This window comes from Bos grunniens, chromosome 14 (assembly GCF_055505025.1).
Source record: "Bos grunniens cultivar Pamir isolate PY7600 chromosome 14, Bosgru_T2T1.0, whole genome shotgun sequence".
Classification (NCBI taxonomy): Eukaryota; Metazoa; Chordata; class Mammalia; order Artiodactyla; family Bovidae; genus Bos; species Bos grunniens.
Window position 1 is genome coordinate 81,218,069 of NC_141178.1, and position 25,957 is coordinate 81,244,025.

General features: G+C 54.1%; 1 protein-coding gene and 1 long non-coding RNA gene across 3 annotated transcripts in view; one reads left to right on the plus strand and one right to left on the minus strand.

Annotated features, from left to right (window-relative positions):
* LOC147359743 (maestro heat-like repeat family member 5) overlaps positions 1-21,398 on the minus strand; it is a 59,312-nt gene extending 37,914 nt beyond the window's left edge. For both annotated transcript variants that reach the window (XM_086337550.1, XM_086337549.1), the window contains exons 1-9: positions 21,254-21,398; positions 15,882-16,063; positions 14,465-14,610; positions 13,728-13,856; positions 11,280-11,439; positions 9,763-9,815; positions 2,208-2,315; positions 1,810-1,926; positions 854-973 (exon numbers count right to left, since the gene is read on the minus strand). In XM_086337550.1, coding sequence (XP_086193676.1) covers positions 854-973; positions 1,810-1,926; positions 2,208-2,315; positions 9,763-9,815; positions 11,280-11,439; positions 13,728-13,856; positions 14,465-14,610; positions 15,882-16,063; positions 21,254-21,333 — 1,095 coding nt within the window. In that variant the 5' untranslated portion in view covers positions 21,334-21,398. The remainder of the gene's footprint in view (positions 1-853; positions 974-1,809; positions 1,927-2,207; positions 2,316-9,762; positions 9,816-11,279; positions 11,440-13,727; positions 13,857-14,464; positions 14,611-15,881; positions 16,064-21,253) is intronic.
* A 1,603-nt stretch (positions 21,399-23,001) lies between these two features.
* Positions 23,002-25,722, plus strand: LOC147359744 (uncharacterized). Its single transcript, XR_015141178.1, has 3 exons — positions 23,002-23,114; positions 24,631-24,671; positions 25,427-25,722. It is a non-coding gene; the product is annotated as an uncharacterized LOC147359744 (long non-coding RNA).
* The last annotated feature ends 235 nt before the right edge of the window (positions 25,723-25,957 follow it).

Genomic DNA, 25,957 nt, shown 5'->3' on the forward strand with positions numbered 1-25,957 from the left:
GTGTATCTCACAAGGAAATAGGGGAGATGGGGCTGCCTCCCTAGGGGCAGTGGGCTGGGTCTCGTGGGGTCACTTGGAGGTGTACACGGGGGTGCTTGTCTCTGCTAGAACAGGCTAGAATCTAAGCCCCTCACCCTTCCAGCCTTGGGGTGGCCCCTCCCCAGGGGCCCAGGACCTGGCCCCCTTCTGTCCCACCTCAGGCTGCAGGGGGCCTGGGAGGGCGTGTCTGGACCTAGACAGACAGTGATGGGGTACCCGGCACGTTGGCTCCAGGTGAGACCCAGAGAGTGGGGGCCCTCGATGGCCCTGAGGACACTGTGATCCTGCGGTCTGTCAGTGACTAGACCCTCTCTGGGGGTCTGAGCCTCGGGTCCCAGCTGCTGCTCTACCACCCGCCACGTGCGGCACTGCGAGGAGGAGGCCGGACCTCGGCCGTGGTCCTGGTTCTCACTCATCCCCCCTCTGTCCTATCCTGGCTCGCCTCCTGGGGTTGCTGCCACTGCTTCCGCCTTGGGAGCTCCCCGGGGCTGGCCTCGGGCCCTTGTCTCCTGCTTTGGACGAGGCCCAGGATCAAAGAGCCACTAACCACCACGCGGCAGGCAGGCAGCCACGCGGGAGCTATCCTGTGTTGGCCTCACAGCTGGGCTCCCTGCAGCCCGGTGGGAAAGAGGGAGCACCATTGAGGAGGGGGAAAGTGCGGCACAGGGGCCACGCCGCTGCTGCAGAGGTGGGCCGGAGGCCGGGGGCCGTGGCCCACAGCCTTTCCCCCTAATTGGCCCCGGGAGCCCCCACCCCACGGAGGCCCAGCATCCCTGTCCGCAGTCCAGGCCTCCAGCGGCCGGAGAGCCAGCACCTTGGGGGAGAAGCTGTTCAGGCTCCACCTGATGGGCGTGCTCCGGCCAAACTGCTCCAGGACAGCCCAGACGTGGTCCAGGTGGCGGGTGGCGGCCAGCCCCACGGTGAGCGCGATGCCCTGTCGGGGCAGGGGGCGGGGGGCAGGGCTCACTGACGTGGGCTGGTAGGATCCGGCCTACCCCTCACCTGGGTGTATGGAAACTGAGGCCCAGGAAGGGAGGAGATTTATCAGAGGGCACAGGGCACCTGCCTGCCACCAGGCTGGGAGGACACACACATCTGAGCCGAGTATTATGGGGCGTCTCTTTATGGGGGCTGGAGGCGAGGGTAGGGTTGGGGGAGAGGTGACTCTGTGGAGCCCTGCTACTGCTGCCTCCCCACCCCCAGGTCTCAAGCCCTGCGCCAGAGTGCAGAATGCAGGTCCAGGTGACAAGGAAGAGGACACAGTTGTGATGGGCTTGGAGTGGGACCAGGGTCAGGGCTCAGAGTGTGACCGGGGTCAGGGCTCAGAGTGTGACGGGGGTCAGGGCTCAGTGTGGGACCAGGGTCAGGGCTCAGAGTGTGACCAGGGTCAGGGCTCAGGTCAGGGCTTGGAGTGTGGCCAGGCTCAGGCTAATCCTGTGATCAGGGTCAGGGCTCAGAGTGTGACCAGAGTCAGGGCTCAAAGTGTGACCAGGGTCAGGGCTCTGAGTGTGACCAGGGTCAGGGCTCTCAGAGTGTGACCAGGTCAGGGCTCAGAGTGTGACCAGGGTCAGGGCTCAAAGTGTGACCAGGGTCTGGGCTCTCAGAGTGTGACCAGGTCAGGGCTCAGAGTGGGACCAGGGTCAGGGCTCAGGTCACAGCTCAGTGGGACAAGGGTCAGGGCTCAGGTCAGGGCCTAGAGTGTGGCCAGGCTCAGGCTAATCTCGTGGTCAGGGTCAAACAGTTGGCACTGAGTGGCCGCCACAGCCTTACCTCCCTCTGCTTGGGCCACTGGTGGGACGTTTCCAGCAGGGTTTTCAGGTGTGTCCTGACGTTGGTGCCGTTCTCTTCGGCTTGAAGCATCAGCCCATAGTAGATGAACAGGAAGGCCTGGGGAAGCGTTCAGCTTCCTGTCTTGAGCCTGAACCCCCTCTCTGCACCCCTGTCCACTGGGCAGGCTGCCACTTCCCCCGTGCAGGCCCCCTCACCCCTCTGCTTTGTGACCAGCAATCGCTGGCCTGGTGGTGAAGCGTCAAGGGTGTGGCTGCAAGTCCTACCGCTTGGCCCCCGCCCTCTGTTTCTTTCGGGGGCCTGGGGCTTGCGCTGGGTGTGGGCCCATGGACAGAGCCCCTGGGCCTGTGCGGTGCGCACCAGGGGTGGGGGTGGCCCACCTTCTCCGGGGGCTGCTCCTGTTGTGTCCGGTCGGGCCTCGTGAGTGCCCCCAGCAGCTCCTTGGACCACCCTTCCTTGTTCAGAAACGGCACCGACTTGATGGCCATCTGTAAGCAGACGGGTGGGCGGGCAGAGGGTCTCTGTCTCCATCTTGTGAGTCTCCCCCAGCCTGGCCCGCCCCTAACCACTTGGGGTCCTGACTCCCCGTCCTCCTCCCTGCTTCCCTCTCCTGAGGCTCCAGGGCCTGCTCTCTGACTTGTTTGCTCGCTGTTGGGGACGAGAAACTCATTCTTCAAGCTGCCCCTCCCTGAAGATTCTCAAGGAGGGGCTAGAAACCAGGGGCCTGACCATGTCCCCAGGGCTGGGCCGGGGCTCAGCTGTCATAGAGGCCCAGTGGCGTGTCCCCTCAAGGTGGCTGCACCAGAGTGTGGGTGCCTGGGGGCAAGGTTGGTCTTGTTTCCTCATGGATGTCTCCCCAGTACCTAAAACAGTGCCCGACAAGTAGTTGACACTCTTAGTATTTTTGAATGAAGGAATGAATGAACCAATGATCAAATAAATGAATGAGAAGTCCCTTCTAAACATAAAGTCCTAAAAGCCCTAACATTGCATCATTTTATGATGATAAATACACAGCCTCTCTATTTTCAGTGTTCCTGGTTTCCACAATAGAAGTCGTCTAAGATTTTGGTCCTAAGATTTTTTTCTGATGGAGAGACTCCTTTTAATTATGCTCCCAACACAAATACCTTAAAAGAAGGATTGGTAAATGTGAAGATAAGAATTTCAAGAAGTTTGTTTAGCCAAATCACCATAAAGTTGAAAGACACAGTAATTTTTTTTCTTTCTGTGATCTGTTGCCAAGAGTTAATATCATTGATAAAGAGCACTTTATAAACCAATAAGAAAAAGATGACAATCCAGTTAAAAATGGAGATATACAAACTCAACCTTACTAATATTTAAGAAATGGAAATTAAAGATGATGTATCATTTTGGCCAAGATTGAGAAATAGTAAAAGCATCACATTTTGGAGGTGATTGGATCACGTTAAAGCGCAGGTTTGGGAAATGGTAACTAAAATTTATAGTTTATATGCATCCATTTCCCCAATTAATTCCGTTTCTGGGATCTACCCTAAAGGAGCAGTAGCAGGGCCATACTCGGAGACAAGGGCGCCCTCTGCAGGCAGGACTGTCTGCACCCCCTCTGGTGATGCACCCTTGGACCTGGAAATGGAAACTGCTCTAGCCTAGGGCTTCCCTCGTGGCTCAGATGGTAAAGAATCTGCCTACAATGCAGAAGACCTGAGCTCTATCCCTGGGTTGGGAAGATCCCCTAGAGAAGGGAATGACTACCCACTTCAGTACTCTTGCCTGGAAATTCCTATGGACAGAGGAGCCTGGCGGGCTACAGTCCATGGGGTGGCAAAGAGTGGGACGTGACTGAGTGACTAATGCTTTCACTGCACATTGGCCAGCTCCACTCCTCCAGGGCTTCCCAGTGGTGCTAGAGAACCAGCCCACCAATGCAGGAAGCATGAGATGCGGGTTTGATCCCTGGGTTGGGAAGATCCCCTGGAGAAGGGCATGGCAACCTACACCTTCTTGCCTGGAGAATCCCATGGACAGAGGAGGTTGATGGGCTACAGTCCATAGGGTTGCAGAGAGTCAGATACATGACTGAAGCAATTTAGCTTGCACGCACACCAGGGCAGAATCCAGAGGAACCTGTCTGCCTCAGTCGTGCCCCACATCTGGTCCATTTGCTAGGGTGCAGCAAGACCTGGGTGGCTCTCCCATATGCCCACAGGACGGGTGTCTGCTGAATGCCCAGGGAACCCCAGCCTCCCGGAAGCTCCTAATTTCTCCAGAAGCACCAGGGGCTTCTGTCCCCTCCCCCAAACCTTCGGTGTCTCTTTTTTTCATGGCATCATGTACCAGCATTTGGTGGCCAAAGCGGAGCCCAAACTGCTACAACACTATGGGAATTAGTGTGAATTCTGCATGTTTCTGTAGCAGAGATAGTCATCTATCTGATTCTGCATCAGTCCTAGACCCTGCTAAGAATGTTTACAGAATATATAAGGCGGGCCCCATATTTCTTTTTATATTTTGAAATATTTTGAAATTTGAAACACATCTGTTTCCAAAATTTTCTTTAAAGCTTTAAATATTTTAATTGGAGAAGGCAATGGCACCCACTCCAGTACTCTTGCTTGGAAAATATTTTAATATTGAGGTCTATTTAACGTACAGTGAGACACGTGTATCATCAGTGTGTAGTGCAATGAATTTTGACAAACGTACATATGTCTCAGTTCAGTTCAGTCGCTCAGTTGTGTCCGACTCTTTGTGACCCTGTGGACTGCAGCATGCCAGGGTTCCCTGTCCACCACCAACTCCCGGAGCTTATTCAAAGTCACGTCCATCGAGTCATCGATGGACATGAAGTAAATGTCATGCCATCCAACCATCTCATCCTCTGTTGCCCCCTTCTCCTCCTGCCTTCAATCTTGCCCAGCATCAGGGTCTTTTCCAATGAGTCAGTTCTTCAGATCAGGTGGCCAAAGTATTGAAGCTTCAGCTTCAGCATCAGTCCTTCCCATGAATATCCAGGACTGACTTCCTTTAGGATGGATTTGTTGGCTCTCCCCGAAATCCAAGGGACTCTCAGGAGTCTTCTCCAACACCACAGTTCAAAAGCTTCAATTCTTCGGCGCTCAGCTTTATGGTCCATCTCTCACATCCATACATGACTCCTGGAAAAACCATAGCTTTGACTAGACGGACCTTTGTCGGCAAAGTCATGTCTCACCCCGTCAATATCTGGACCATTTCTGACTGCCCCAGAAAGCTCTCTCATGCTCACTCCTAGTTAATCTCCATCCCACAAGGCCGGTTTGATTTAGTTCGCCTGCCATAAGGTTAATTTTGCCTCTTCTAGCATTTTGTACGACTGGAATCGTGTGACGTGTGCTTTTCTGTGTCTGATGTTTCTTAAAGAGACGTGTTGATTCATTTTTTGGCTGTGGTCTTCGCCGCTGCGAGCGGGCTTTCTCTAGCTGAGGGCTCCTCTTAATTGTGGCTCACGGGTTTCTCACCACACTGGCTTCTCTGCTTGCGGGGCTCGGACTCTAGGAGCTTGGGCTTCATTCCATAGCTACGGCTTGCCGGCTCGAGAGAGGAGTCTCAGTAATTGTGGCACTTGGGATTAGCTGCTCCTGGGCATGTGGAATCTTCCCGGACCAGGGATCAAACCAATGCCCCTTGCATTTCGAGGCCATTCTTCACCACCGGACCCACCGGGGAAGCCCTGTGTCTGGTGTTTTTCCCTCAGTGTGTGTTTGAGATTCGCCGTGCTGTTGCACGCTTGTTCAAGTTGACGCCTCTATTTCTGCTCTGACTTTTGTTATTTCTGCTGCTCAGCTTCAGTGTAACTCGCTCTCCTTTCTCCAGTTTCCTCGGTGGGTGAGTAAGTAATTGATTTCAGGTCTTTGGGAGGGGATGAGTCTGCCTAGTACAGGTTGTTCCTAGTCTGAGGCTCTTAGGAATAAGGCTGCTGGGAACATGCTTCTGTGCGTAATTTTGTGTATGAGTGTTTCGTGCCTCTGGGGTTAGTACCTAAAAGTAGAACTCCCAAGTCCTAACTGTATAAGAAAATGCCAGTTTTCCAAGCAGGTTTCCCCATCCCACCTACAGCGGGCACTTCCCCACCAGCATTTGGCTGAGCCTTTCTTTCTCCTATGAGGTCTGTCCGTGGGTGCGTAGAGGCTGCTCCCGGATGTTAACTGACATTTCCCTGAGGATTCAAGATGCTGACGGTTGTGTCTTTGGCTTTTGGTCATTCATCTGCCTTCCTCTGTGACATGCCTACTTAAATCTGTTCACTTTTGCAGTTGGGCTGTTAGTCTTTTCTCCCTGATTTTTGGAAGAGTTCTTCATTTATTCTGGATACAATCTCTTGTCAGAGATATGTCTCGTAAATATTTTCTTTGTGTCTCTGATGTCCCCTTTTTCACTTTCCTCATAGTATTGTGGGATGAGCAGAAGCTTTAATTCAGATAGAATCCAATTCATCCATTTAAAAAATTTTTTATGCTGAGTGATTTCTGGGTTCCAAGAAATATTTACCTGCCCCTGTGTTTTCCTCAAGAAGCTTTTTTGTTTTTTAATATTTAGGCCTTGGGCCCATCTCAAATTAACTTTTGTGAATGGTTCGAGGCAGGCATTAAAGTTCCTTTTTACCCCCCAGATAGGTGATTGTTGCAGAGCCATTTGTTTAAAAGACCTTCCCTATTGAATTGCTTTGGTACCATGAATAAAAAAGTAATCGATCACGTAAGTGTGGTTTTATGTTGGCGATTCTATTCTATCTCTGTCAATTCTCACTATCTTGTTGATTGTAGCTATATAGGAAATCTTGAAGTCAGCTAGTGTAATTCTTGTAATTATGCTCTTTTTCAAGATTGTTCTGGCTATTCTAGGTCTTTTGAAATTTCCATATAAAATTTTAAATTATAGATTTTATTTAATTCTATAATGAAGTTGGTTGGCATCACACTGGCAATACACAAATCAATTTTTAGAATTGACATCTTAACATTATTGACTCTTGTTATCCATGATCATTTATCTGCATTTATTTAGGTTTTAATTTCTTTTTGCAGTGTTTTGTAAAGATCTTGCCCATATTTTGTTAAATTTGTCTGAGTCTTTCATGTTTTAAATGTGACTGCATCATAGTCTTTTAGAAGTTTATTTTCCAATTGTTTATTGTTAGTACACAGAAATTCAGTTGACATTTGCATATTGATTCTATATCCTGAGATCTTGCTAAATTCAATTATTAGTAATTAATAGTAATTAATAGTTCCAGAATTTAAAAAACTGAGATTTTCTGTGTATGCAATTATGTTGTCTGCAAAGAAAGTTTTTCATTTTCCACTGTAATCCGTACATCTGTTTTCACCTGTCTCTTAGCTTACTGCCCTGGTTAGGACTTCAGTGCAATGTTGACCGGAAGTGGAGACCGTGGGCCTCTTTGCCTCATTCTGATCTCAGTGGGAAGGCGTCACTCACTCATCATTAGGTGTGTGAGTGGCTGGGCTTCCACAGACGATCGTTCCCTCCTATTCCTGCTCTGTGAAGGGCCTTCCTCAATGTGACGCTGGGACTTATGATAAAAATATACACGTGGTCTTCATCTTCTTCTGGCACAGAGCTTCTGAAACCCTTTCCTAAGTGATGAGAGCAGTAAAGGTCTTTTGTTGTTCACAAGAAGCCTGGTTCCACTTCTGGAAAGCCCCTGGCTCTCCACCCAGGATGAGGGCGAGTTGCCAGGAGAACCCATCCTGGATCGACGGTTGGAACTCTGACCCACCTCTGCACCTTCAGAGAGGGTGACAGGTGGACTTTCATTATCAGCTGTCGGCGGTTTCGTGAATCACACCTATTAACAAGGTCTCTGTAAAAACCCCAAAGGGCTGGGATGCGAGAGATTCCAGGCGGGTGAACAAAAAGGCAGATTTTTCTTGCTAATCTTTTGCTAAATATTTTTGAGCTCATCCTCATAAAAGATATTGGTCTGTAGCTTTCTTGTAATGTTTTCTTCCGGCTTTGGTGTTGGAGTTGTGCTGGCCCCATCAGATGGTTTCAAGAGTGTTCCTTCTTCCTCTATTTTCTGAGAGAATTTGGACAGAGTTGGTATTATTTCTGCATTAAATTGTGATGGGCTTCCCTGGTGGCTCAGACGGTAGAGAATCTGTCGGCAAAGCAGGAGACCCAGGTTGAATCCCTGGGTTGGGAAGATGCTCTGGAGAAGGGAATGGCAACCAACTTCAGTATTCTTGCCTGGAGAATCCCGTGGACAGAGGAGCCTGGCAGGCTACAGTCCTTGGGGTCCCAAAGAGTCAGACACGACTGAGCAACTGACACTTTAACTTGTGATAGCATTAACCAGCGAAGCCTGTGGGAAGGTTTATAAAATATGACGCCAATTTCTTTTATCCAGGGCTACTCAGATCCTCTGTTTCTTCTCTTGTCAGTTCTGTGGTTTGTGTTTTCTAGGGAATTTGTTTATTCAATCTAAATTGCCTAATTTATTGGAATCATATTTTATTACCCAAACATTCTCCAGATGTTTTAAGGTTGTTCACTGATATTCCACCTTTACTGATAATGAATATTTTTTATTTTCTTGATCAGCTTATCAAAGAGCTTATCATTTTATTAATATTTTTGAAAAACCCACTTTTGGTTTTATTCACTCTCTATTGTTTGTCCATTTAAAAAAATTTGATTTTTCCTCTACTTTTTATTATTTTCTTTCTTCTACTTTGGGCTTAGTTTGCACTTTGGGGAATGGCTCCTTAAAATGGAGTTTAGATGATAGATTTTATCTTTTTTCTTTTCTAATATGGGCACTACAAATATAATTTTCTTCTAAGCATTGTTTTTTGTTGAGTCCCCCAAATTTCCAAATTTTCATATTGTGCTTTCTTTACCATTCATTTCAAAATATTTTCTAATTTTCCTTGTGATTTCTTCTATGGTTTGTGGGTTACTTAAAAGAGTGTTGTCTAATTTCCAAATATTTGGAATTTCTCCAGACATATTTTTGGTATTGATCTCTAATTGACGTTCTGGGCAGAGAATGTGCTCCGTTTGATTTCAATCCTTTTAAATTTATTGAAACCTGATATATGGCCCAGCAAGCGATCTGTCTTGGTGAATGTTCCATTTACATTCGAAAAGAACGTCAATTAGATCAATTTGGTTAATTATGTTGTTGAAGTCTTCTATGTACTTAGTGATTTTCTGTCTTATTTTTCTATTAATTACCTGTATTGCTGCTACTAGCGGTGTTATTTCCACTAAATGCTACTTAATTACAACTGTTCTGCTGCTACTATATGATAATAATAACTAATGCAGTGAGTGAGGGCTTCCTGTCTGTCACACCCAGTGCCAGACACCATGTAGATCACTTCCTGTCATTTCACAGCAAGCGCTGGAGGTTGGCACTTTCACCCCCATTTGATAGAGGAGGAAATAAGGTACAGAGAGGCAAAGTAGGCACCCAGGACACACAGCTGTGGTTGGCTGAATCTGGACTTGAATCCAGGCCTGCCAGGGCCCAACGTCCCTTCTCCCAGCCACGTGGTGTGTGGTTGGAGTGGGAGCAGTGTGACACCCGTCCTCTCTGTGACAACTTCAGTCCCCACCGCCCTCCTCCTCATCCCTCTGCTCTCCCGTCTGGCCTCCGCATCCTCTCTGGGCCCCTCAGCCATGGACCCAGACCCCAGGGCGGGCGGGAAGGGCCTTGTGTGGCGGGAAAGGCCTTGTGTGCGCTGGACACTTGCTCTGTGCCAGGTGTCTAGAGACAAGTTCACGTCCTGACCCCCAGGGACCCTGCTGCTCCTCGGTACCAGCCTTGCCCACCCTCCGCCTCCCATCCTGAGCCTCCTCCACCCTCCCAGGGCTGAGTGGGTGCCCACCCTCGCCCCCCATCCATCCCTGCAGAAGGCCCCCGTGGCTGGGCTCCCTCCCTACCTTGGCCAGCTGCTCTTCCCAGCCAGCCTTTTCTCCCTCCTTGAAGACAGTCTCTGAGGGAGAGAGTGGAGGTGGTGGTCACTGGAGGCCAGGTCCTGTGTCCATGGCTGGGGCTGGGTCTTGGGCTCCATCTCCCCCATCCCTTGGACATGACTGAGTCAGGACTACATTGTCCTGTGTTTGTCTGGCTCCTTGGGGGAGGTGAGCTCCAGGATAGTGAGCTGGACTTGGGTGTCCAGAGCGCTGGGCTGGAGTCGTGGTCCTGCCATCCATCCTGTGTGACCTCAGATGGGTTAACTTCCCTCTCTGGGCCTCAGGCTCAGACAGTGGTACAGAGGGCTCCCTCTGGGCATGGTCCCCTGGGACGTGCTTGGGTCTCCTCAACCGTGGGAAAACAAAGCCCAGGGAAGGGCACACTGGGGCGCTGGAAAGCCTTTATGCTTGAGGCTGGAAACCCAACCTCAGAAAGAGGGGCCACTTAAGGGAATGTTCTGGGGGGATCTCAGAGTTGACCCAAGGCACAGAGGGACCTCCACCCAGCCTGTCAGCTCCAGGGGAGGGGTGCAAAGCCGAGCCAAGCTAACGCCTGCCTCCTCCCAGCCTTCTTCCCAAGCGCAGCCTCTGAGGCCTCCCCTCTGGGTCGCCCTGGAGACAGCAGAACCGCCACACCCATTTCTCCCCCTGACCTCAACTCTCTGGCTAAGGCTGTTGACTAGCTCCTCCCTAAGGCCCCAGGGTGTGCTCACACCATTTCCTCCTCAAACCCCTACTCATGGCATGCAAGGCATGGCTCAGAGTTGGCTGCCTCCTCTGGGAAGTCCTCCCTGATGGCCACCAGGGCAGAAGTACCCCCACAGCTGGGCAGCAGTGAGCTCAGCTCATGCTTGTGAATGAATGAATGAGAGGTGGAGTTTGCCTCCCTGGCGAGGCTGTGAGCTCGTGATGGCAGAGCCGGGCACACGACAGGAACTCAAAGAGTGTTAGCTGAGCCTCATCCTGGTAAGACCTCCCCACATGAGTCCTCCCCAGGGGTCCTCAGAGACCCCCCACTATCCAAGGTGGCCCTTCCAGTGGCTCAGAGGCAGCAGCTACGGAGGAGGCACAGAAATATGGACCTCCCGGGCCTGCGATGTGCAGTTGGGTGCCCAGGCCTGTTGCACAGTCTCTGTGAGCTCGGCCTGTCTGTCTGCCGGGAACCAACGGACCACGGCAGGGCAGCCCTTCCTCCTGAAACCTCCTTGCTCCGCCCTGGTTGTGTCCAGGCAGGCAGCTGAAATGCCAAGGGCAGGAGCGTGGCCTCGTCGGGACGGGCAGCACAGATGCCGTGGGGGTGTCCGGGCCGTAGCTTGGGGCCATCTGGCTGGCTTCCCTGTTGTGCAGCTGATGCTCAGTCCCGAGTGTGTCCCACAGGTCAGCAGCCCTGCCGGCCCCCTCCTGCTCTCTTCACGGCCTGCCCCGCCCCCTGCTAGCCTGCGGACAGAGGGTGGCTGGGCCCAGGCCCCGCGGGCAGGACATACCATCAGAGGTCATGATGCCCATCACGTAGAAGAGACTGCGGTGCGGGAAGACGCCCGACAGGACCTCAGTCTCCAGGTGCCGGGCCACCACCTGCCACGAGTGCCTGCAGATGGCCACCAGCACGTTGCTGGCCGCGTCCTGGTAGGCCTCCTCCAGCTCCTGGGCGGGGGGCGGAAAGGAAGAGTGGGTGGTCAGATGGAGCCTTGACATCTCACACACAGGGTCTGGTTTGGTGGGCAAGATAGCTACTGTCAACCCAGGTTTTGGATGGAAAACTGAGGCTGAGGAAGCCCGACTCGCAGAGCGGGCGGGTGAAGGTGAGGCTCGTCCCCAGGGCTCAGGATCACACGTGAATGTCCACATCCCTGGGCCTCTTCCTGGTCCAGCAACCCATCATCATTATCCCTGCTGCTGAGCCTTTGCACATATGCTGTGTCTCCCACCTGGAACACAGTGCCCACTCGTCCTGTCTATCCAAACGCTAGTCCATTTTGAAAGCTTGCTCCAACACCTACATTCTAGACATGCATCCTGAAGGCTCTACTCGATGTCACCTCTTTCCGGAACTCCTGAGAGCTCAGGACAACATCACAGCCTTGGAGTCTTAACCACCAGGGATTCAGAAACAGAGTCTCTGCTTCGGTCCCGAGATCTCTGGCCTGAGGAGTCAGTGTCAGCGTCTTGGGGGCAGAGGCCCAGCTGGCCAGCCCCCTCGCCCTCCCTGCACCCCAACCAGGCCCACCACACTCTACTCGAGGGGCAGCATCAGACTGTCCGGCGCTGTGTTGCCACAGCCAGGGCTTTTCTCAGTGCTGTCTGAGTCATCATGTGAAATCGTTATATCATTTATGATTTGTTGAAAGGGTGACTATGAGGGATTCTTGTTAAGATGGTGGGTTGAATCTGATTTTGCTCTTTCAGGAAATAGACCTCAAGTACTCTACATTTAGGAGGTTTTTACCGAGGGTGATAGTCACCCCTCTGGGTGAGGTAACTGGGCTGAGCCCTAAGCTGGAGGTAGGGCAAGCTGAGAACCGGCCTCCACCGACACCACACATGGTCTGGTAGAAATCCTGGGGCGTGTGTCTCCCAGATGCTTACAGCTAGGGAGGCCAGGGAGAGGGCGGAGTGTGTGCGAAGTAGTCAAGCGCCCAGATCTCCACCCTGCACACCCACAGGGTCTCTGGAGAGGCCAGGCTGAGGGTCTCTGGCGGGGGAGGACAGGCCTGCAAGTGCAGGGGACAGACACTTCCTGGGTCAGGTTCTCCACTCTGGTGCGTGGGGCTGAGCCCCAGATCAGGTCTTCCCTGGGAGATCTGGATGGCCCGAGAGGAACGTCACTGAGGTGCTGATATGGGGACAAGGGACACGTGGAGGACAGTAGAGGGCTCACCTCATAACTCTGCGGTGGACCCCCAATCTCATCACCCACCTGTGTGCCCAGAGCACCTCAGCAGCTCCTAAGCACAGGCAGATGGCCACACAGAGAAGGCCACGGATATGATAGGGATCAAAACCATAGCCACAACCACAAACCTGATGAAACCCAGAGAAAAGCTACTCAGAGGAAATAGAGGCCAAACAGAGAGAGAAAACTGGAAGCAAAACAGTCCCTTTAATATCCTGAGAGATAAGAGAAGACACTGCATCTGTGAAGCTATTAACAGGATGAAATGGGAACTTTCTGAGGACAAAGACCAAGATCTCTTGAAAGTTAAAGGCTCATGGATATGCATAGAAAATGCAGTCAAAGATTTGGAAGATGATGGCTCCTCAGAGAGGAGAATGAAGGACAGAGAGGTGGAAAAAGAGAGGTGGGATGAGAGTATGGGGAACTATAGAGAGCTCTGGGTCTGAGAGTCAGGCGTTCCTGAAGCCTAGTACAGAGCAACACAGGGGACGATGTCCTGGGGAATCAGGGAAGCGTCTTCCAGAAGCAAAGGACCCAAGCAGTTGGACTGAAAGGATGCAGGACCACCCAGCAGAGCCTAAAATGGAGCCAGGCATGTGCTAGGCGTCATGCAGGATGGAGGCGCCAGGAGGCACTTGCTCTCCCTGTGAGTCCTGGACCAGCTTGTGCACCCAGAGAAGCGCCTGCCCCCACCTGCTGGAGGATGTGCGGTCCAGGTCCAAGCCTGTGGTCTTCAATAGGCGGGGACCCAGAGCCAGGCAGCCAAGGGCTGAGGTACTGCCTGGGGAATGGGTGGGACGCACAGACCGGCCAAGAACTCTCTGAGACTCACCTTTCTCTGCTGTAAAGTGAGTGCATGAGGCTGTCCCTCTGAAGGGGCTGGTGGTAAGAAAATGAGAAAATGGGCAGAATCGCTTGGTCAGCCACAAGGCTGGGCATTCCCAGCATTCTTTGGGTCCCCGGGGCAGCTGCCTGCACCTCAGAAGCCTTTGTGGAATGGCCTATTTGCTGGGGGTGGGTGGTGGGGAAGACTCACCGTGGACCTGGTCATGTTCTCCAGGGCCAGCTGCATGAAGGACTTCTCCCAGGTCTCCTCCAGGGACTCAGTGGCTCCAATGACTGCCCCTAGGACGTGGAATAGCCGGAACTTGTGCCGGGTGGAGATCTGTGGGTGGCAGGGTGGACACAGGCTCAGGGACAAGTTGGGTCTAATTAAGTGGGGAGTCGCCGTGGGAGCAGCAGTTAGGGGGCGGCGCGTAAAGAGGCCAGCGAGGAGATAGCATAGTGGACACATTTGGTCATCCATGCAGCAACACCGTTGTGAACAGCCCTGAACTAGGTTCTGCAGAGACAGATGAATAAACACTTGTCCCCATCCTCAGGGAACTACCAGGGGTCTAAAGAGCATTCTACCAGTTCATCCATTTATTCTTTTATCTATCCATTCATTAAAAAATCCAGATAGAGCTTAACCCTAATCATCCACCCAATCATCCCTCCCCTGTGACTTTAGGCGAATTACTTCCCTCCTCTAAGTTTCAGCCTTCTCATCTCTGAGAATCATGATAGTCTATAGAGACTGTTCAGAGGATGATCCACACATGTTGGTCTAGTTTCCACCCTCCCCCTGCTGGCTCGCTGGACACATGGGGAGACTGACTTGCCCCAAATCACGGCTCTGCTGTCCGGAGGAACCAAGGTCTGAACCTGCTTTGGGTCTAGCCCTGCCCTCCCCTCCCCACGCCCGCCCTGAAGAGCCCTAACAGCTCCCACCTGCTGGTTGTTTACAAAGTAGTCGTGGATGGTTTCTAGCACCAGGTTGGGGGCCCCGTGCGCCATGCTCTTGATTTTCTTGATGATGTATCTCAGGTGGAGGGAGTCTGAAACACTGAGGTCCCGGAGCAGCTTGAAGCAGGTGGCTGAGGTAGAAGGAGTGAGGGTGGGTGCGCCGTGGGGGCCACGGTGCACCCGCAGGGCTGGGCGGGCAGGGGCGGGGCGGGGCGGGGTGGGCTGGGTGGGCAGGGGCGGGGCGGGGCGGGGCGGGGCGGGGCTGGGTAGGGCAGGCACGGGCGGGGTAGGGCAGGCACGGGCGGGGTGGGGCGGGGCGGGGCTCGGCTGGGGACACGCTGGGCGATCCTGGGGCTCCTAACCGCTCTGCCAGTCCTTCTGAGGTTCAAGGGAAGATCAGAAGCAAGAAAGCAAGCAGGGAATGCATTCTCGCTCGCTCGTGCAGTACTCGATCCATTCATCGGTTCACTCCTTTTCACCCATCCATTCACCCATTCGTCTGTCATCCATGTGTCCGTCGATCTGTCCATGCACCCATTTATCCATGTCTTTCTATCCATCAATCCACCGGTCCACCCACCTGCCTGCTCATCCTTATGCTCATTCATCAGTCCATCCATGAATAAATTTATCCATCTATCCACCTTCGGTCCATCCGACCTTCCATTCCTAAATCCATCTATCCATCCATCTACTCACCATTCACCCATTTAAAAATTCATCTACCCATCCACCCACCCTTAATTTATCTGTTGATAAATTAAGCATTCATCCCTCCATCCCTCCATCTGTTCTTTCCTCACCGCTTCATCCTCCATCCAGTCACCCAACATTCAGTGGTGTTCATTTATTGTAAGACTATGTGCGTGGCTCCAAGGGGAGTCAGGGCCCGGCTCTGTTCTGAAGGAGCCTCCAGCCCAGGAGAGCCCTACCCAGTATCAGCGGACTTTCTGTGGGGAAGTTGTCTAAAAGGCCCTGGGCACACAGAGAGTGGAGGGGTGATGAATCCTAAGACAGAAAGGCAGTCAGGACTGGCTTCCCAGAGAGGGTGGCATTTTAGCTTTGCCTACAAGGATTAAGGCAGGTCATCCTTTGAAGGAGGGGATAAGCATTCCAGTGAGAGGGCCAGGTGTGAGTTGAGGTTCTAGGGTGTGAAAGGTGTTGGAGGAGTGTGGAGGGAAGGGCTGAGAGAGGGCATCTGGGGCTTCCGATGGTGTCTCAGGAGGTGTGAGGAGGCCAAAGAGGATGCGCAGGAGGCCCTGCTGAAAGCTGCACTAGATCCATGCCTTTTGACACCCCAAGGTCCTGGAGGGTGGGCTTGCTCTGGCCCTCGTTCCCGGGACTTCCTTAGGTGGAGGGACTGATGGGGTCTGCTGGGACGAGTCCCGGGGCCGGGGATCACCTGCACTGTAGGCTTCCTCGATGAACGCCGTGTGCTCCTTGGGCATCAGGGCGGCCTGGCTGCTCTGTGACTTGCAGAGCAGGATGGTGGTGGGGTGCCTCTGTCTGTCCCCACGGGCAGAATTCTGAGGTACCGTCATGTAGGACTGGTTCTTTGTGAATTCAGAGATGTGGGAGGAGATTCTGAAAGGGAAAAGAGGCCTTGGGTGTATGCATCTGAATGGCCCCGTGTGTTTACGGAGGGAGGTGCTGGAGAGGCCGAGAGGATGGTATTATCTAACTAGAAAATTCCAAAGAATCTAAAAAACACCCTACCAGAACAAAAAAGTGAATTCGGCAAATTGGCAAATATAAAGTCAGCGTACAAAAATCAGTCACATTTCTAGGTACCAGCAATGAACTGGGAATTAAAATAAAAAGGTACTATAAACAGTAGCACTAAAAATCATGAGATGTTTAGGTATAAATGTATCAAATAATTGTAAGATCTATATACTGTAAAATATAAAATACTGTTGAAAGACATAAAGACTTTAATAAATGGAGCGATGCACCATGTTCACAGATTGGAAGACTCAACATTGTTGTCTATTTTCTCTAAATTTATCTAAATATTCAATGCAATTTTCATCAAAATCCCAGAAGCATTTTTTTTTGTAGTAGCCAACAAATTGTTTCTAAAATTTATACGGAAAAGTAAAGGAATGAAGATAGCCAAATAACTTTGAGAGAAGAATTGGAGCACTGACACTGCTGATTTGGAGGTTTGTAATAAAGTTACAGTAATCAGTGCAGTGTGATATTGATGAAAGCACAGAAATATAAACAAATGGAGCAAACTATAGAGCCTAGAAAAAGACCCACGTGTGTTATGGTAAAGGTGCAACAAAAGCAATTCAATTAAGAAAGGACAGTCTCTTCAATAAATGGTGCTGCAATAACTGGATAAACACATGTAAAAAATAAACCCCAATTTATATCTCACTACAAACATAAAGTTATCTCACTATAAACATAGGGTTAGGGCTTCCCTGGTGGCTCAGAGGGTAAAGAATCTGCCTGCAATGCAGGAGACCTGGGTTCGATCCCTGGGTCAGGAGGGTCCCCTAGAGAAGGAAATGGCAATCCACTCCAGTACACTTGCCTGGAGAATCCCATGGACAGAGAAGCCTGGTAGACTACAGTCCATGGGATCGCAAAGAGTCAGACACGACTGAGCGACATCACTTTCACAAACATAAATTAACTCAAAATTGATCACAGACTTAAAGTAAAGCCTAAAATTCTAAAACTTTTAGAAGAACATTTAGGAGTAAATCTCTGTGATCCTGAGTTGCACAAAGCAGTCCCGTATATGACACCAAAGGTACCATCCATAAAATAAAAAATTGGTAAATAAGTTCACCAAAATTAAGAATGTCTGCTTTTTGAAAGACAGCTACAACAAATGAAAAGATAAGCTTTGGACTTGGAGGAGTAATTTGCAAATCACACACGTGATAAAAGACTGTGCCTGAAATATACAAATACCTTACGAACAAAACACAACCAACCTAAGAAAATACAGGTAAAAAGATTCAAATGACATTCCACAAAAGGAGAAAAGCAGATGGCAAATAAGCCCATAAAAACTGCTCCACACCATTCCCCATGGGGGAAATAAATTAAAACCCCAGTGGGATATCAATACACATCTACCTGAATGGAGAAAAGAAAAACCAGAAAATACCAAGTGCTGGTGAGAAGACAGAGTAACTAGAGTTTCCATCATTGCCCACGGAAATGCAAAATGGTACACCCAGCGTGGAGGGTAGTTTGGTACTTTCTTGGAAAGTAAGACCTACATTTACCATCCAACTCAGCTGTTCTACTCCCAGGCATTTACCAAAGTGAAATGACAACGTCACACAAGAATCTGTACACAGATGTTTACCGTGGCTTTATAATAACCCCAAACAGAAAAAATCCAAATGTCCTTCGACTGGTGAATGCACCAAAAACTGCATTTTATTTCAGGACCCACAGAAATACTACTCAGTGGTAACGAGAGGAGTGACTGACGGAGGAGGCCACATGGAGGAGGCTTACATGCGTTACGCTGTGTGAAAGAAACCAGACCCCCAAAGCGACGTGCGGCCTTGTCCCATTTTTGTGACATTCTGAAAAGGTGAAACTATACAGGCAGAAAACAGATCACTAGTTTCTGGGGATAGTGGGGTTGCTGGAGGATTGATTACGAGAAGGGGCACGGGGAATTTGCAGGGGGGCATGGAGCCGTTTCATAGCTTGTGTGTGGTCGTGGCTGCACCACTGTAAGAGTTTGGGACTCTCGATGAGTCTCAGTCTAGAACTGGGACTTCCACTGCGGGGAGCGCAGGTTCGATCCCTGGTCAGGGAACTAAGATCCCACATGCCGTGCAGTATGGCCCCCAGAAAATTGAATTAATTAAGAAAAAACTTGTAGAACTGGACACTAACAGGGGTGAATTTTACTGCATTTAAATAAGAAATACTTTAGCTACTGAACAACAACATAGCTAAAAAAAACAAACCAAGAACAAAAGAAATAAGAACAAAAATGACCCCCCATCTCATTTCCTTCTACTATTTCTTTTTTCTTAAATATTTATTTACTTTTCACTTTTTGGCCATGCCCTGTGGCATGCAGGATCTTTGGTGCTTTCAGGATCTTATTTCCTCAACCAGGGATGGAGCCCATGCCCCCTGCGGTGGAAGCTCGGAGTCTTAACTTCTGGAGCACCAGGGAACTCCCTTTTTCTGGCTTTTTCTTGCTCAGTCCACCCACCCTAGGTGCAGAGGGCTCCCGCTACTTCTGAACCCGCCGGCACACTTCTACCTCAGGACCTCTGCACTGGCTGTTCCTATTTGGTGAAACCCTCCCTCCAGAGCGCTGCTCGGCTCAGCCCCTCACCCCCACTTCACTTCTTTGCTCAGTTGTATTTTTCTCTATGAGCTTCTTTAAAATCTGACCCTCGCCCCACACTGACCGGTCGATTTCCTCCCTCGCCCCTTTCCAGCTTGTAACACTGTATGATTCTCTGGGCCCTGTCTGGTGTTTATTGCTGTCTCCCCCACCGGAATGCAAGCCAGGAGACAGGGCTCTTCATGTCTTGTTTCCAGCTGTGTCCCCAACACCTGGAACCATGCCTGGCACTCCTCGCAGGGACTCAGCAAACGTTTGTGGAAAGAACAGTAGAGTGATGTGTCCAGAGCAGCCATCAGCCCTGCTGGGCTCTTCTGGGTCCAGCCCTTCCAGCTCACTGGGATCCTGGCAGTCTGTCCTCTGCAGCCTCCACACCGGGTCAGTTGTCTGAGCCCTTCTGGCTGACCTTGGGCCTCCGCTCTTCTGTCTGCCCAGAGCGTGTGTCCTTCCCCTCCCCGTCCTCCTCGACCCCTTGTGGGGGCCACATGAAGTCGCCTTCAGCCTGCTCGCCATGGTCAGCGCATCCTAGAGTAGGGGGTGTGTCCCCTGGCTCCCTGATGACTGATGGCCCTCCTTGGCTCCCGCTGAACTCACAGGAACCCTGGCGGCTCCACTGACCAACCCCTGGGCCTTTTCCTTTCCAGTCCCCCTGGAGGTGTGCTGGCTATCTCTCTCTGGGTCCCCCACATGTCCCAGGGAAGGGCCTGGGCGAAGGCCCAGTGACTGACCGAGTGAGTGGATGCTGCTGGGGGTGTGCTCCTGGGAGGAGCCAAGGTCAGCCCTGGACAGCGTCCTCCCGGCCACCTGGAGCTGCTACCTTCAGCTCCCCTCCCAGCTGGCCTTCCTGCCTGGAGTGTGGGGCCTTCCCCTTCCCCGGCCACATCCAGCCTGAGCTCCCTCTGCCCCTCCCCACCGTCTGCCTCTCTGGGGACCAGTGACTGTGTGGTCAGCAGGGGACTCTCCCGGGCTGTACTTGGCCCACCACCCACCTCACCAGCGCCCCCACCGCTGCCAACGAGGATGGGCCTGTGTCAGGTGCCATGTCCTCACACCAACCCCACGAGGTGCTGAGACACAGAGAGGCTCAGCGACCCATCCCAGGACACACAGCCTCTGCAGGAGAGCGTCCGTTCAGACCGGATCCGACTCCAAAGCTTGCATCCCAGGGATGTGACCACTGGGGCTCAGTACACACACCGCCCCTCCTGGAAGGCCCCCCTTCCTATGTGCGTACTCAGTCTCTCAGTTGTGGCTGACTCTCTGTGACCCTATTGACTGCAGCCCTCCAGGCTCCTCTGTCCATGGGATTCTCCAGGCAAGAATACTGGAGTGGGTTGCCATGCCCTCCTCCAGGGGATCTTCCTGACCCAGGGATCGAACCTCTTAAGTCTCCTCCATCGGCAGGTGGGTTCTTTACCCACGAGGGCTACCTGGGAAGCCTGCTCCTTCCTATGGCCTCTCAGAAAACCAGCCACTCCCGTGCTGCTCCTGGAGGGCTCAGCCTTTCACACTGAGCCTGGCCCCCCCTGCACCCTGGAGGGGCCTCGGCAGGGTTGACCACAGCCACCAGCGAGATCTGTGTCTCACCCCAAACCTGCCTCCCAGTCCCGCGGCGACCAGGATTGAGTGTATTTTAAAAGACAGGAGAATAGGAACGCAGTTAGCAGACAGCTGCAGGGGGAGCGTTTTCTCGCCCTAGACGCGAGGCGGGATGCGGCAGAGGGGAGACCGGCCTGAGCACGCGGGCAGAAGCGACGGTGCAAGAAGAGCTGTGTTCTGAGGCGGGTCGGGCGGCTCCCTCAGGGAGATACGACCACGGAAGCACAGGCAAGAACCTCACCTGGGAACCCCCTCAGGGACAGCCTGGAGAGCCGACGTGCCCCAGTCCCCACGCAGCAAACCTTGGGCCTGGGGACCCAGAGAGGGAGGCTGCCTGCCAGCTTCCGACCTGCCGCTGGACTCAGGAGGCAGAGCTGCCCTTGTGCCCACCTGGGGCGCAGGGACCCCAGACGACAAAGGCCACAGAGGGCCTCCCCTTTGTGCACATCCCTCAAGTCTCTTAGGAAACAGGCTGCTGCGCCCTCTCGACGAGGTGGAGGTTCCAGGCAGCAGAGGGACAGCATGCCCACTGTCTGTCCATCTGTCCACTCCATCTCACACCGCTGGTCCCCACAAGCATCGGCAGCTACAGGCGATGTGACGGCAAAGGCCATGCTGGAACTCGAGACCCCCTCTCTCCCTGCACCCAATCGCCCCGCCCTGCCTCCTCTCCACCACATCGAGGGCTGTGAGGTCAGTGTCCACCCCCAACTCCCACTCCAGGGGGCTGCTGGCATGCTGTAGGACCCCTCCGTCCCGGGCCCAGGCTCTGGGAGTCCACCCCTTGCTGCCCTGCCCTGCAGGGGGCCCCTGCCCGGCACTGGGCTGACCTGGGGTTCTGGGACCTGGCTGAGGAGGTCCTGTCTGTGCTGGCGTGGCTGTGTGGCTTTTCTGAATGCTGCGCGTCCATGTTGGGGTGCCGTCTGGAGGTACTGCCCACTCTCTCCTCATGCCCGGCCGAGCAGCTCTATCTCTGGGCTCCCCCTCCCCCGCCCCAGCCAGCCCTGACCTCACCCCTGAGGTCACAATGCTTGCAGCACCCACCGCACCTTGCCAAAGACAGGGCTGTGGAATCGAACACTGTGTGCTGGGCACAGCCCGTGTGTGTGTGTGTGTGTGCGCGCGTGCGTGTACACCTATGCCCTCAGCGTGCCCCTCCACCTCTGGTTCTTAGTTGTCTCGTCCGGACACCTGTGGATCCGGCTGACACGCTGCTGCACCCTGGAGACCCCCCGAGGCAGGAGGCCCAGCTAAAGCCCGCCTGGATTCCCGACCCAAGGGGCAGCAAGGCAGTAAACGCGCGGTCTTAAGTCCCCGAGTCTGCGGTTGTTTGTTTCACAGCGACGGGTAACTTACTGTGTGCTCCATGCCGGAAGCAGCAGAGCTGGGACTGAATGGCCTCCCGGTGGAAGCCCTCTGGGCGGGTCCGCAGTGGGCTGCCTGCTCGTTGTCCCCTGGTCCAATTGCGTGGCTACAGGGGAGCTGGGTCCCGAAGACAGACCAGGGCTCCCAACAGGGACGCTTGTCAGCAGACTCCGCTGCCAGAGGCCCCAGGGTCCTCCCGTGTGGAGGGGTGAGGAGGCCCCAGGCAGCGGACGGTTGGTGTCTGGACCTGCTGGTGGGCGGCCCACCCCCAGCCCAGCCGGCCCTGATCTCGAGGAGTCCTGGCAGCTGTGCTGTGCCTGCAGCCCCTGCATCCTGGAGACACACACGTGTGGGACCCTGGCCGTGTGCAGGAAGCCAGAGAGTCAACAGATAGCAACCGCCTACCGCGAGGCCTTGGGGGCGTTGCAGTTGCTCCGGGGGTCAGCCCCGCCTCTCTGGCTCTGCCAGGCAGGTGACCTTTCCGAGGCTGTGACTTCTTTAGAAACAGGGGCTGATGATGCCCCCTCCCCAGCTGGTTCTGAGACTTAAATCACTTTTCCTCGAAAGGGGCTTGGTAAGAGATGGGTGCCCAACACAGCATGGCTGTCCAACTCGGTGGGCAGCCGCACCAGGGCTAACTGCAGCAGAACTTCAGGATGTCCCATGAGATGGGGCTCCTGGATACGCACCCTGTGTGGGAAGGAGCCTGAGGCTGAGAGTGAGGAGGGGCAGGGTCCTGCTCGTCCAGGCAGCTGGGGGATGGGGTCTTCCCCAAGCCTTTGGCTCAGCTCACTCTGATGGGAGCACGTGGGACAGTCTTGTTAGTCACCTGGTTCGCCCTCGCCCATCCTTCAGCACCGTGAGAGGGACTGCTGAAAGCTGGGTCCATGAATCCCGAAGGAGGGTCCCTGGGAGACTGGATCCCACAAAGCTCCCAGAACAGGTGTCGACAGTGACCCTTCTCAGGGCTGGGCCCCCACGCCTCCAGGGGGGCTCCCTGTAGCCACTCTGTCTGGTGGCCTACAGACTTGTGTGATCAGTGCTTAAATGCTCAGCAAGTTGAGGGTTACTTGTTAAATACCACCTTAGAAGCCCACAACGGAAGGGACGCTAATAAACACAGACGTAATAAGTGCCCCAAGCCCATCACTTCTTGCTAATTGCATCTATTTTACTGTCACCCGTGTCCTAGAGGGTATTTACGTGTCTCTGTCTGTATACAGGGCGGTATCGTGCATCTCTGCCAGACTCTGTATGCCATCCATCACAGGGGCAGCCGGGGACCAGCCGTGTGGGAGCCTTTACACCATGGTCGTGGGCAATGCTGTAAGTCAGGGCCTTTGGCTTCTTTCTTTTTGGTGAGCCATTGCTGGACATCGACCAGGCTGACCGGGCAAGGTGGGCCAAGCAGGTCCTCCCCTTAGGAATTTGGAATCGGGGCCAAGAGGGAAGCCTTGGGTTGGGGTTCTCTATAGCTGCCCACCCCTCCTTAGGGCTCCAGGCAGAAGGGAGGAGAAAGCAGGGTACAGAGAGAGGCCGGCCCCCAAGGGGATGAGCCGGCGCGGGGGGCTGGGGGGGGGGGTTGGTTCCTGGGTCCTGGCCCCAGAACTTCCCAGTGGGCCTTCTGGGCTCTTGGAATGTACCTGGATTACAGGGAGGCAGGTTTTCCACAGAACTTTCCAGCAAGCCCCAGATGGACAATGGATGAGCTGCTTGTGGCGAGGTTGGGGGCGGGGGGGACTCCTGTTCCTGCAGGGTCCAAGGAGGGCTGGATGTTAGGGTGGGAGTGGATGAGCCTCCTGTGAGGACAGGTGCCAGCCCCAGGGGACATTGAGACCTGGGGTCTGATCCTTGTCCATCTCGTGCTACCCTTCACCATGTTTGAAAACGGTGAGATGTCAGGGCTGCAGGTCCCCGACTGGGTCATGCCGCCTGCCTGCTTTCCCCATGAACCTCTCAGAAATTGGAGAGCACCTTCAGCGCCGGGGGGGACCACCTCTGCCGCGTGTGGGCTCCCAGCCTCATGGCCACTTTTCATAGTAATCTGGAGGCCGGGTGAGCTCACCTCCCTGCGATTGGGATGATGCTCAGAGAGGGTCAGGAACTGGCTGGAGGTCACACAGCAGCCAACAGTGGAGCCAGGTTCAAAACCAGGCCCTCACAGCTCACTCCAGGGTGAGCACAAGGCCTGTGAACCATCGCGCACCCGCCTCCGCAGGGTACCCGTCCCTCCCCAGGGGCCTCAGGCCAGTTCCGCCCGAGCCTTCCCGTCCCGCCGGCAGATGGCGCTGCGGGCCCAGGCAGGACTCGAGGCGGGGGACCCGAGGGGCGGGCTGGCCGGGCGTTCTGCAGAGATGGGCTCGCCCGGGGCCACAGCCCTCCTGAGCACAGATGGCAAGTCGGTGGGGAGGGGGCCTCGGCATCCCACCACCCAGGCCCCTGGCACACTCTGGCTCGCGGGCTCCAGCCTGGACCCTTTGGGGAGGAGGCTGCTGCTACTGCCCCAGAGAGGACTGGCCTGACCCAGGGCCCAGCAGCCCAGCCCCTGCTCTGCTACCCAGGCTGCTTCTTTCTGTCCCCCTCCATGCCCACCCCAGCCCCCTCAGTTCCCAGTCGCAGCCAGGCCAGCCCTCTGAGGCTCTGCAATGCCTTCCTCCTGGAATGCCCTTGACAAAGAGCCTTTGCTGGGCCAAACTTTAGCCGGGCTCCAGAACCTTCTCCTGGGTCCATCCTTGCTCTTCCTCATGAAGTGCAGTTCTAGCAAGAACAACCCCCCCTTCCTTGTCCCCTGCCCCGCGCCCCCTGCCTCTGTTCAGGGTCCTCATCCTCTGCTCTCTCCCAGGTGAGGTGTGAGCACCCGGCCTGCCTCCAGCGAGAACCCTGGTAGGTGGATCTAGCTAGACTCTCCCTACTCCTGATACCTCCTGCTAGGTATTTTCCATCCACTGACTGCCCCCACCCCCTCCGCCCTGCTCCTTGGCTGTAAATCCCCACTGCATCAAGAGCTGAGCCCGGTCTCTCCCCCTGCAAGGCCCGTCTCTGCGCCTGCAGCCATAACCGCCCGCGCGGTCTGGTCCTCACCCGGAGTCACCTCCTCCCCTCCACACCCGGGCTTTCCTAAAGAAAATCCCGCACTCTCCTATTCGCCCTTGGGGACCCCAGTGCAGGAGATGCGGGTTCGACCCCTGCGTCGGGAAGATCCCCTGGAGGAGGAAATGGCAACCCACTCCAGTCTCCTTGCCTGGAGAATCCCATGGACAGAGGAGCCTGGTGGGTTTCAGTCCATAGGGTTAGAGCTGGGAGCAACTTAGCAGGCTGGCAGACAGCTGGCCCAGCCTCAGGAGCAGAGCTGGGAGTCCAGTCCCGGGCTCCAGGCCTTCCTGGCTCAGGGAGGTCCTCCCCTGTGGAGTGTCCTGTGGGGCATCAGTGAGGGTACCTGCCTGACGGGCCCTCTGGTTCCTTGGTCCCTGAGGTCAGCCCCTGCCAGCCACCCAGGCTCACCAGGCTCTGCCCATGCATGCAGTCCTCGCCTCTAGAACCCTCCCTGCCCTCCACCCGGCCCTGCTCCAGGCAGTTCCTGCCCCTCCCCCAGCCTCCCAGCCCGGGGGTGGATCTCTGTTGGCCCTTTCTCCCCACAGGCCCTGCACCCCATGAGGGTGGACACCCAGAGCCACCACCCTGCTGTGCTCCAGTATAAAGTCAGCACCGACAACGCGCCCACTGGGCAAAGGCAGCAGCTGAGACCTGGCTGCCCAAGGAGGGGTCCCGCCTTGTGTCTCTAGGGCCGCAGGGGTCGGGGGGCAGTCAGCAGAGACCCTGGCCCCCAAGCGGGCGCGCTGCCAGAGGTGCCTCCCGCTCTTCCAGGCTCTCTCCTCCCTCCACACCCCTCTCCTAATCTTTCACAGAAAAAAAAGGGGGAAAAAGTCCAAAGAAAGAGGTTTTCTTCTCCACTTTCTGAAAATGAGATTTTAAAAATAACCAAGAGGCGGTGCAGCGCCAGGAGGGGATTATGTGGGGAGCCTCGGCTTCGGGGGCCTGCCCGCCCCTCCTCCTCGACGGGTGCCCTGCCCGCAGCCAGCAGCCTGTGCCCACGTCACACTCAGCCTGGCCCCCTCGCTCTGCCCTTCCCTCTGTGCAGTGGGGGGCCGGCGGGTGGGGGTGCCGAGCTG